General features: G+C 49.8%; 1 protein-coding gene across 2 annotated transcripts in view; it reads left to right on the forward strand.

Moving 5' to 3' along the window:
• LOC109885826 (rhophilin-2-like) overlaps window positions 1-12,133 on the forward strand; it is an 85,481-nt gene that overhangs the window by 54,253 nt on the left and 19,095 nt on the right. For both annotated transcript variants that reach the window (XM_031812624.1, XM_031812625.1), the window contains exons 4-9: window positions 2,070-2,145; window positions 6,364-6,441; window positions 6,569-6,693; window positions 7,338-7,504; window positions 9,241-9,428; window positions 11,722-11,878. In XM_031812624.1, coding sequence (XP_031668484.1) covers window positions 2,070-2,145; window positions 6,364-6,441; window positions 6,569-6,693; window positions 7,338-7,504; window positions 9,241-9,428; window positions 11,722-11,878 — 791 coding nt within the window. The remainder of the gene's footprint in view (window positions 1-2,069; window positions 2,146-6,363; window positions 6,442-6,568; window positions 6,694-7,337; window positions 7,505-9,240; window positions 9,429-11,721; window positions 11,879-12,133) is intronic.

A 12,133-nucleotide genomic window follows, 5' to 3' on the forward strand; every position in this document is an offset into this window, starting at 1 on the left:
AACAGTGGGTTAACTGGTCTAGGAACAGTGGGTTAACTGGTCTATGAACAGTGGGTTAACTGGTCTAGGAACAGTGGGTTAACTGGTCTAGGAACAGTGGGTTAACTGGTCTAGGAACAGTGGGTTAACTGGTCTAGGAACAGTGGGTTAACTGGTCTAGGAACAGTGGGTTAACTGGTCTAGGAACAGTGGGTTAACTGGTCTGGGAACAGTGGGTTAACTGGTCTAGGAACAGTGGAACAGTGGGTTAACTGGCCTAGGAACAGTGGGTTAACTGGCCTAGGAACAGTGGGTTAACTGGCCTAGGAACAGTGGGTTAACTGGCCTAGGAACAGTGGGTTAACTGGTCTAGGAACAGTGGGTTAACTGGTCTAGGAACAGTGGGTTAACTGGTCTAGGAACAGTGGGTTAACTGGTCTAGGAACAGTGGGTTAACTGGTCTGGGAACAGTGGGTTAACTGGTCTAGGAACAGTGGGTTAACTGGTCTGGGAACGGTCTGGGAACAGTGGGTTAACTGGTCTGGGAACAGTGGGTTAACTGGTCTGGGAACAGTGGGTTAACTGGTCTGGGAACAGTGGGTTAACTGGTCTGGGAACAGTGGGTTAACTGGTCTGGGAACAGTGGGTTAACTGGTCTGGGAACAGTGGGTTAACTGGTCTGGGAACAGTGGGTTAACTGGTCTGGGAACAGTGGGTTAACTGGTCTGGGAACAGTGGGTTAACTGGTCTGGGAACAGTGGGTTAACTGGTCTGGGAACAGTGGGTTAACTGGTCTGGGAACAGTGGGTTAACTGGTCTGGGAACAGTGGGTTAACTGGTCTGGGAACAGTGGGTTAACTGGTCTGGGAACAGTGGGTTAACTGGTCTGGGAACAGTGGGTTAACTGGTCTGGGAACAGTGGGTTAACTGGTCTGGGAACAGTGGGTTAACTGGTCTGGGAACAGTGGGTTAACTGGTCTGGAACAGTGGGTTAACTGGTCTGGGAACAGTGGTTAACTGGTCTGGGAACAGTGGGTTAACTGGCCTGGGAACAGTGGGTTAACTGGCCTGGGAACAGTGGGTTAACTGGCCTGGGAACAGTGGGTTAACTGGCCTGGGAACAGTGGGTTAACTGGCCTGGGAACAGTGGGTTAACTGGCCTGGGAACAGTGGGTTAACTGGCCTGGGAACAGTGGGTTAACTGGCCTGGGAACAGTGGGTTAACTGGTCTGGGAACAGTGGGTTAACTGGTCTGGGAACAGTGGGTTAACTGGTCTGGGAACAGTGGGTTAACTGGTCTGGGAACAGTGGGTTTACTGGTCTAGGAACAGTGGGTTTAACTGCCTGTTCAGGGGCAGAACGACAGATTTGTACCTTGTCAGCTCGGGGGTTTGAACTCGCAACCTTCCGGTTACTAGTCCAACGCTCTAACCACTAGGCTACCCTGCCGCCCCAGGGTCTTGCCGATGCAGGGAAAACCCCGCCAGCTTGATGTTATCCCTGTTGTCGTTCAGCCGCGGCTCGGTGAAACATCAAATATTACCGTTTTTAATGTCCCGTTGGTAGGATATTCGTGATCGGGTGTTTGCTGGTTAAAACTACAGGTCCACGATGTGAGGATATATTGGTGTTTCCTCTGGGTTGTAATGTATTGTGGGTTAGTGTTGGCGTGAGTAAGGTGGACCCAGGTACCTCTGGGTGTTTACTCTGGGTTGTAGTGTATTGTGGGGCTGTGTTGGCGTGTCTGTAGGCAAAGAGAGACTGTTGTCAAAGGGTGTTCCCTCTGGCCTGCAATCTGAAGAGCAAATGTAAACTTTCTCCCACTTTAAAATGTTAATTTAGATATGTATTGATGTCAGTGGCAGACTAAGTGAAAATGTGACTTAAATGGAAGTTCGGATTCACTCCTTAATTTGTGATATCATCTCTGAGCCTCACCGCTAACATCACACAGCCAACCTGTCTGTTACATCACCTCAACAATATGTCTGTTAATGTGTGTAAAACTCTGAGCCTCACTGTTCGTCACTAACATCACTGTATAACAGTTAAATATCACATGTCAATGATATCTCCTTTCCTGTTTCCAGAGAGACCTCCAGCATCCCTCTCATCCCGCTGGGTCTGAAGGAGACTAAAGAGATGGACTTCTCTGTGTCATTCAAGGTAGTACAGACCTCCGTTTCACTACTACTTCACTACCTGTACATTTCAGATCATCTTATCCAGACCGACATGCATTCAGTCAGGTTCTCTTATCCCGACCGACATGCATTCAGTCAGGTTCTCTTATCCAGACCGACCTACAGTCAGGTTCTCTTATCCAGACCAACATGCATTCAGTCAGGTTCTCTTATCCAGACCCATGTACGGGCAGGTTCTCTCATCCAGACCGATGTACAGGCAGGTTCTCTCATCCAGACCGACGTACAGGCAGGGTCTCTCATCCAGACCGATGTACAGGCAGGTTCTCTCATCCAGACCGACGTACAGGCAGGTTCTCTCATCCAGACCGATGAACAGGCAGGTTCTCTTATCCAGGCCCACGTACGGGCAGGTTCTCTCATCCAGACCGATGTACAGGCAGGTTCTCTCATCCAGACCGACGTACGGGCAGGTTCTCATCCAGACCGACGTACAAGCACTGAGTGGTTGGGGTGGGAGGACTGAGACAGACAGAGCTCCCTTGTGGGTTCTCCCTTGTGGGTTCTCCCTTGTGGGTTCTCCCTTGTGGGTTCTCCCTTGTGGGCCTCCCTTGTGGGCCTCCCTTGTGGGCCTTGGTCAAACGTAGTGCACTAGGGAATAGGGTGCCATTTGAGACGTGTCCTTCCTGTATCTGTCTGTTAAGTGGGTCCTACTTCTAGCCTGTAATCAACTAGCTTTAATGACCAGGTGTCAGTGACTTACTGTCTGGCTGCGAGTCAGGAGACACAACACTGATCGTCACGCGGCTAGTGAGACACTGACGCTGGGTTCGGCTCAGGTTGGGTTGGGTCTGGGGAGAGGTGAGGTTTGGTTGGGTCTGGGAGGGGTCAGGTTTGGTTGGGTCTAGGGAGAGGTCAGGTTTGGTTGGGTCTAGGGAGAGGTCAGGTTTGGTTGGGTCTGGGAGGGGTGAGGTTTGGTTGGGTCTGGGAGGGGTCAGGTTTGGTTGGGTCTAGGGAGAGGTCAGGTTTGGTTGGGTCTGGGAAGGGTGAGGTTTGGTTGGGTATGGGAGGGGTGAGGTTTGGTTGGGTCTGGGAGAGGTGAGGTTTGGTTGGGTCTGGGAGGGGTCAGGTTTGGTTGGGTGTTGGGAGGGGTCAGGTTTGGTTGGGTGTTGGGAGGGGTCAGGTTTGGTTGGGTGTTGGGAGGGGTCAGGTTTGGTTGGGAGAGGTCAGGTACACACATGTTAAAGCAACCTGGACTAGTGTTTTGATAGGCTGTTGGAGCTGTAACACAGTGGATGGTGTTTTGATGGGTCGGTGGCTCTATAGGACAGTGGATGGTGTTTTGATGGGTCGGTGGCTCTATAGGACAGTGGATGGTGTTTTGATGGGTCGGTGGCTCTATAGGACAGTGGATGGTGTTTTGATGGGTCGGTGGCTCTATAGGACAGTGGATGGTGTTTTGATGGGTCGGTGGCTCTATAGGACAGTGGATGGTGTTTTGATGGGTCGGTGGCTCTATAGGACAGTGGATGGTGTTTTGATGGGTCGGTGACTATAGGACAGTGGATGGTGTTTTGATGGGTCGGTGGCTCTATAGGACAGTGGATGGTGTTTTGATGGGTCGATGGCTCTATAGGACAGTGGATGATGTTTTGATGGGTCGGTGGCTCTATAGGACAGTGGATGGTGTTTTGATGGGTCGGTGACTATAGGACAGTGGATGGTGTTTTGATGGGTCGGTGGCTCTAAAGGACAGTGGATGGTGTTTTGATGGGTCGGTGGCTCTATAGGACAGTGGATGGTGTTTTGATGGGTCGGTGGCTCTATAGGACAGTGGATGGTGTTTTGATGGGTCGGTGACTATAGGACAGTGGATGGTGTTTTGATGGGTCGGTGGCTCTATAGGACAGTGGATGGTGTTTTGATGGGTCGATGGCTCTATAGGACAGTGGATGATGTTTTGATGGGTCGGTGGCTCTATAGGACAGTGGATGGTGTTTTGATGGGTCGGTGACTATAGGACAGTGGATGGTGTTTTGATGGGTCGGTGGCTCTAAAGGACAGTGGATGGTGTTTTGATGGGTCGGTGACTGTATAGGACAGTGGGTGATGTTTTGATGGGTCGGTGACTAGGACAGTGGATGGTGTTTTGATGGGTCGGTGGCTCTATAGGACAGTGGATGGTGTTTTGATGGGTCGGTGGCTCTATAGGACAGTGGATGGTGTTTTGATGGGTCGGTGGCTCTATAGGACAGTGGATGGTGTTTTGATGGGTCGTGGCTCTATAGGACAGTGGATGGTGTTTTGATGGGTCGGTGGCTCTATAGGACAGTGGATGGTGTTTTGATGGGTCGGTGGCTCTATAGGACAGTGGATGGTGTTTTGATGGGTCGGTGACTATAGGACAGTGGATGGTGTTTTGATGGGTCGGTGACTATAGGACAGTGGATGGTGTTTTGATGGGTCGGTGGCTCTATAGGACAGTGGATGGTGTTTTGATGGGTCGATGGCTCTATAGGACAGTGGATGATGTTTTGATGGGTCGGTGGCTCTATAGGACAGTGGATGGTGTTTTGATGGGTCGGTGACTATAGGACAGTGGATGGTGTTTTGATGGGTCGGTGGCTCTAAAGGACAGTGGATGGTGTTTTGATGGGTCGGTGACTGTATAGGACAGTGGGTGATGTTTTGATGGGTCGGTGACTAGGACAGTGGATGGTGTTTTGATGGGTCGGTGGCTCTAAAGGACAGTGGATGGTGTTTTGATGGGTCGGTGGCTCTATAGGACAGTGGATGGTGTTTTGATGGGTCGGTGGCTCTATAGGACAGTGGATGGTGTTTTGATGGGTCGGTGACTATAGGACAGTGGATGGTGTTTCGATGGGTCGGTGGCTCTATAGGACAGTGGATGGTGTTTTGATGGGTCGATGGCTCTATAGGACAGTGGATGATGTTTTGATGGGTCGGTGGCTCTATAGGACAGTGGATGGTGTTTTGATGGGTCGGTGACTATAGGACAGTGGATGGTGTTTTGATGGGTCGGTGGCTCTAAAGGACAGTGGATGGTGTTTTGATGGGTCGGTGACTGTATAGGACAGTGGGTGATGTTTTGATGGGTCGGTGACTAGGACAGTGGATGGTGTTTTGATGGGTCGGTGGCTCTATAGGACAGTGGATGGTGTTTTGATGGGTCGGTGGCTCTATAGGACAGTGGATGGTGTTTTGATGGGTCGGTGGCTCTATAGGACAGTGGATGGTGTTTTGATGGGTCGGTGGCTCTATAGGACAGTGGATGGTGTTTTGATGGGTCGGTGGCTCTATAGGACAGTGGATGGTGTTTTGATGGGTCGGTGGCTCTATAGGACAGTGGATGGTGTTTTGATGGGTCGGTGACTATAGGACAGTGGATGGTGTTTTGATGGGTCGGTGACTATAGGACAGTGGATGGTGTTTTGATGGGTCGGTGGCTCTATAGGACAGTGGATGGTGTTTTGATGGGTCGATGGCTCTATAGGACAGTGGATGATGTTTTGATGGGTCGGTGGCTCTATAGGACAGTGGATGGTGTTTTGATGGGTCGGTGACTATAGGACAGTGGATGGTGTTTTGATGGGTCGGTGGCTCTAAAGGACAGTGGATGGTGTTTTGATGGGTCGGTGACTGTATAGGACAGTGGTTGATGTTTTGATGGGTCGGTGACTAGGACAGTGGATGGTGTTTTGATGGGTCGGTGGCTCTATAGGACAGTGGATGGTGTTTTGATGGGTCGGTGGCTCTATAGGACAGTGGATGGTGTTTTGATGGGTCGGTGGCTCTATAGGACAGTGGATGGTGTTTTGATGGGTCGGTGACTAGGACAGTGGGTGGTGTTTTGATGGGTCGGTGGCTCTATAGGACAGTGGATGGTGTTTTGATGGGTCGGTGGCTGGACTTCGGGGGCTTGATGATGGTCTCTCTTCTGATGTGTTGATGATGGTCTCTCTGTTCTGGTGTGTTGATGATGGTCTCTCTGTTCTGGTGTGTTGACGATGGTCTCCTCTGTTCTGGTGTGTTGACGATGGTCTCTCTGTTCTGGTGTGTTGACGATGGTCTTTCTCTTCTGGTGTGTTAACGATGGTCTCCTCTCTGTTCTGGTGTGTTGACGATGGTCTCCTCTCTGTTCTGGTGTGTTGACGATGGTCTCCTCTCTGTTCTGGTGTGTTGACGATGGTCTCCTCTCTGTTCTGGTGTGTTTTTCCAGGACTTCATCCTGGAGCATTACAGTGAAGATGGCTCCAGCTTCGAGGAGGAGATCGCTGACCTGATGGACCTGAGACAGGTACTTTCAGCATCGGTCTCATAGAAATCTACATTGTCAGAGTGAAACTGGGTTCTCTATGGAATCACCCACCACACAGAGAATGGTCTTGTTGTATTTTGACCCTCTTTCCCCACCGTACCCACAGGCCTGTCGTACCCCCAGTCGCAATGACGCCGGCATCGAGATCCTGGCCAAGTACTTCAGCCACATACCTCTACTGGAGAGCCGCTTCTTCTCCGCTACCCGCCAGATGGGCATCTTCTTTACTTGGTACGTTCCACCTCACTGTCTCCAATGCCCCGTCAATCATGGTCTGACCCAGCCCAGTGGTCCAGGTATCTATAGCAGCTTCACCTGACTGTCTCCAATGCCCCGTCAATCATAGTCTGACCCAGCCAGGGGTCCAGGTATCTATAGTAGCTTCACCGGACTGTCTCCAATGCACTTTTTGCCAGTCCTGTCTGGTCCAGCGACAGTGGGTTTGTGCCCATAGGCAACGTTGTTGCTGGTGAGGACCTGCCTTACAACAGGCCTACAAGCCCTCAGTCCAGCCTCTCTCATCCTATTGCGGACAGTCTGAGCACTGATGGAGGGTTTATACCCATAGGTGATGTCTGGTGAGGACCTGCCTTACAACAGGCTTACAAGCCCTCAGTCCAGCCTCTCTCAGCCTATTGCGGACAGTCTGAGCACTGATGGAGGGTCTCTCTCCAGGAGTCAACATGTCTGTCTCTCCAGGGGTCAACATGTCTGTCTCTCCAGGGGTCAACATGTCTGTCTCTCCAGGGGTCAACATGTCTGTCTCTCCAGGGGTCAACATGTCTGTCTCTCCAGGGGTCAACATGTCTGTCTCTCCAGGGGTCAACACGGTGTTATGGTTCCGCTAGTGACCTCTCTGTCTGTCTCTCTCCCAGGTATGACTCGTTCACAGGTGTTCCAGTGTGCCAGCAGAACGTCTCTCTGGAGAAGGCCAGTATTCTGTTCAACATCGGCGCCCTCTACACCCAGATCGGCACGCGCTGCAACCGCCAGACGGGCGCCGGCCTCCAGGATGCCATCACAGCCTTCCAGAAAGCTGCAGGTGAGGAGACACTAGAACCACAGTCGGCTGTGTCCCACGTGACACCTTATTAACTCTATGTAGGGAATAGGGTCCTGGTTATAGGGAATAGGGCCCTGGTTAAGAGTAGTGCACTATGTAGGGAATAGGGCCCTGGTTAAGAGTAGTGCACTATGTAGGGAATAGGGCCCTGGTTAAGAGTAGTGCACTATGTAGGGAATAGGGCCCTGGTTAAGAGTAGTGCACTATGTAGGGAATAGGGCCCTGGTTAAGAGTAGTGCACTATGTAGGGAATAGGGCCCTGGTTATAGGGAATAGGGCCCTGGTTAAGAGTAGTGCACTATGTAGGGAATAGGGCCCTGGTAATAGGGAATAGGGCCCTGGTTAAGAGTAGTGCACTATATAGGGAATAGGGCCCTGGTTAAGAGTAGTGCACTATGTAGGGAATAGGGCCCTGGTTATAGGGAATAGGGCCCTGGTTAAGAGTAGTGCACTATGTAGGGAATAGGGCCCTGGTTATAGGGAATAGGGCCCTGGTTAAGAGTAGTGCACTATATAGGGAATAGGGCCCTGGTTAAGAGTAGTGCACTATGTAGGGAATAGGGCCCTGGTTATAGGGAATAGGGCCCTGGTTAAGAGTAGTGCCCTATGTAGGGAATAGGGCCCTGGTTAAGAGTAGTGCACTATGTAGGGAATAGGGTGCCATTTTGGACAACACCAGTGGCCATTATGACACAGCTAGACTCTAGTCATTGCCAGTAACACTGGTGGAATATACAGTACACTCAGATTACAAGAGGTTTAGAAGATTTGACTTAGTTTATACATTTTGTACATTTGTAGGTCCCTTATCCCACAGTTGGTGCCGTGACCAGTTCTCTCCTTGTGTAATCTTTGTTTAACGATAGGAAAACAGCCTGTCAGAGAAAGCCAGTTGAAAAATTTCATTTCATAGTTTTCAAATGTCATGTCAGGAAAAACTCTATGGACCGGCTACTGGTAAAGATGAACCATTTAAGAATCAATCAATCAATCAAATGTATTTATAAAGCCCTTCTTACATCAGCTAATATCTCAAAGTGCTGTACAGAAACCCAGCCTAAAACTCCAAACAGCAAGCAATGCAGGTGTAGAAGCACGGTGGCTAGAAAGGCAAAAACCTAGGAAGAAACCTAGAGAGGAACCAGGCTATGTGGGGGTGGCCAGTCCTCTTCTGGCTTCTCTAGTTTCCCATGCATCATGTCCCACAGTACAGTACTGCCCCTCGGCAGTCAACCTAAACTAGGACAGTACTGCCCCTCGGCAGTCAACCCAAACTAGGACAGTACTGCCCCTCGGCAGTCAACCCAAACTAGGACAGTACTGCCCCTCGGCAGTCAACCCAAACTAGGACAGTACTGCCCCTCGGCAGTCAACCCAAACTAGGACAGTACTGCCCCTCGGCAGTCAACCCAAACTAGGACAGTACTGCCCCTCGGCCTAATGTCCAACGTTAGAAACTGTGAGTACTTGTGGTACCGGGAGTATAAAAGGATGATTAGCACATTCTCATGTTGAATTCAGTTTTTATGAATGCAGTTTTGATAATTGTGTGAAAACTGGAGCATGCTTGTTTTGGAGCATATATTTTATCCGGTAGCAACGTTTAGAAATGAGTCCTGAACCACCTGAAGGAGACGTTCACCCCCAGCTATGTCATGAGTCCCTCCATACTCACCTCCCCTACTCTCTCTGTGTCTCCCCCCCCCCCCCTGTAGGAGTCCTCCACCACCTGAAGGAGACGTTCACCCACACCCCCAGCTATGACATGAGTCCCTCCATGCTCAGCATGCTCATCAAGATGATGCTGGCCCAAGCTCAGGAGTGTCTGTTTGAGAAGATCGCTCTGTCTGGCATCCGCAATGAGTTCTTCTCTCTTCTCAAGATGGCCCACGAGGCTGCCAAGGTACATGAACAATACTGAGTCCTTTCCCTCAGTCTACAGGCTGCCAAGGTACATGAACAATACTGAGTCCTTTCCCTCAGTCTACAGGCTGCCAAGGTACATGAACAATACTGAGTCCTTTCCCTCAGTCTACAGGCTGCCAAGGTACATGAACAATACTGAGTCCTTTCCCTCAGTCTACAGGCTGCCAAGGTACATGAACAATACTGAGTCATTTCCCTCAGTCTACAGGCTGCCAAGGTACATGAACAATACTGAGTCATTTCCCTCAGTCTACAGGCTGCCAAGGTTCATGAACAATACTGAGTCCTTTCCCTCAGTCTACAGGCTGCCAAGGTACATGAACAATACTGAGTCCTTTCCCTCAGTCTACAGGCTGCCAAGGTACATTAACAATACTGAGTCCTTTCCCACAGTCTACAGGCTGCCAAGGTACATGCACAATACTGAGTCCTTTCCCACAGTCTACAGGCTGCCAAGGTACATGAACAATACTGAGTCCTTTCCCACAGTCTACAGGCTGCCAAGGTACATGAACAATACTGAGTCCTTTCCCACAGTCTACAGGCTGCCAAGGTACATGAACAATACTGAGTCCTTTCCCTCAGTCTACAGGCTGCCAAGGTACATGAACAATACTGAGTCCTTTCCCTCAGTCTACAGGCTGCCAAGGTACATGAACAATACTGAGTCCTTTCCCTCAGTCTACAGGCTGCCAAGGTACATGCACAATACTGAGTCCTTTCCCACAGTCTACACGCTGCCAAGGTACATGAACAATACTGAGTCCTTTCCCACAGTCTACAGGCTGCCATGGTACATGAACAATACTGAGTCCTTTCCCTCAGTCTACAGGCTGCCAAGGTACATGAACAATACTGAGTCCTTTCCCACAGTCTACAGGCTGCCAAGGTACATGAACAATACAATACTGAGTCCTTTCCCACAGTCTACAGGCTGCCAAGGTACATGAACAATACTGAGTCCTTTCCCTCAGTCTACAGGCTGCCATGGTACATGAACAATACTGAGTCCTTTCCCTCAGTCTACAGGCTGCCAAGGTACATGAACAATACTGAGTCCTTTCCCACAGTCTACAGGCTGCCAAGGTACATGAACAATACGCTGAGTCCTTTCCCTCAGTCTACAAGCTGCCAAGGTACATGAACAATACTGAGTCCTTTCCCTCAGTCTACAGGCTGCCAAGGTACATGAACAATACAATACTGAGTCCTTTCCCTCAGTCGACAGGCTGCCAAGGTACATGAACAATACAATACTGAGTCCTTTCCCTCAGTCTACAGGCTGCCAAGGTACATGAACAATACAATACTGAGTCCTTTCCCACAGTCTACAGGCTGCCAAGGTACATGAACAATACAATACTGAGTCCTTTCCCTCAGTCTACAGGCTGCCAAGGTACATGAACAATACTGAGTCCTTTCCCTCAGTCTACAGGCTGCCAAGGTACATGAACAATACAATACTGAGTCCTTTCCCTCAGTCTACAGGCTGCCAAGGTACATGAACAATACAATACTGAGTCCTTCCCCTCAGTCTACAGGCTGATACAGACTGATTGATCTTGGTTAAATCAGGTATGTAAATCCATCCATCGATAACAGTGGAACTGTCTGTTGATGTTCAATGGGCAACGTTCACCACATCTGCTTTGCCCAAACGGGGTTAATCTGAGAGTTTCACCTCAACGCTGAACGCTTTGCCCTAATGGGGTTCATCTGAGAGAGTTTCACCTGAACGCTAAACGCTTTGACCTAATGGGGTTCATCTGAGAGAGTTTCACCTCAACGCTAAACGCTTTGCCCTAATGGGGTTATTCTGAGAGAGTTTTACCTGAATGCTAAACGCTTTGCCCAAACGGGGTTATTCTGAGAGAGTTTCACCTCAACGCTAAAAGGGGTTCCATCATCTAAGACGATATGGCATCACACTGTCACATCCCGTTGAGGTGTGTCTGACTAAAGAGCCGTGGCACCCTATTCCCTATTTAGTGCCCTAAGCCTCTGGTCTAAAGTAGTGCACTATATAGGGAATAGGGTGCCATAGGGCTCTGGTCTAAAGTAGTGCATTATATAGGGAATAAGGTGCCATAGGGCTCTGGTCTAAAGTAGTGCACTATATTGGGAATAGGGTGCCATAGGGCTCTGGTCAACAGTAGTGCACTACATATAGGGAATAGGGTGCCATTTGCGATGTGTACTCTAACAGAACATCTCTGTCCTCTCAGGTAGGATGTGTACTCTAACAGAACATCTCTGTGTCCCCGTCTCAGGTAGGAGACACCTATGACCAGGTTCACCAGTCTATGAGCCAGACTCCCATCAAGGACAACGTCCCGTTCTTCTGGTCCACCATGGCTCAGGTCAAGACCCACCACTACCGTTCACTGGCACACTACTTCCTGGCTACTGCGCTATTGGACCACCAGCGTAAGTCAAGCAGCCAATCATATCCCTTCTATGCACGATCCAGAGGGAGAGAGGGAGATGTGTAAATGTCTGTTAGTTCCTAGATGAGTTTCCTGGAACAGACTGGTTCTGTTAGTTCCTAGATGAGTTTCCTGGAACAGACTGGTTCTGTTAGTTACTAGATGAGTTTCCTGGAACAGACTGGTTCTGTTAGTTCCTAGATGAGTTTCCTTGAACAGACTGGTTCTGTTAGTTCCTAGATGAGTTTCCTGGAAC

Source organism: Oncorhynchus kisutch, unplaced genomic scaffold, assembly GCF_002021735.2.
Source record: "Oncorhynchus kisutch isolate 150728-3 unplaced genomic scaffold, Okis_V2 Okis03b-Okis08b_hom, whole genome shotgun sequence".
NCBI classification, from domain to species: domain Eukaryota; kingdom Metazoa; phylum Chordata; class Actinopteri; order Salmoniformes; family Salmonidae; genus Oncorhynchus; species Oncorhynchus kisutch.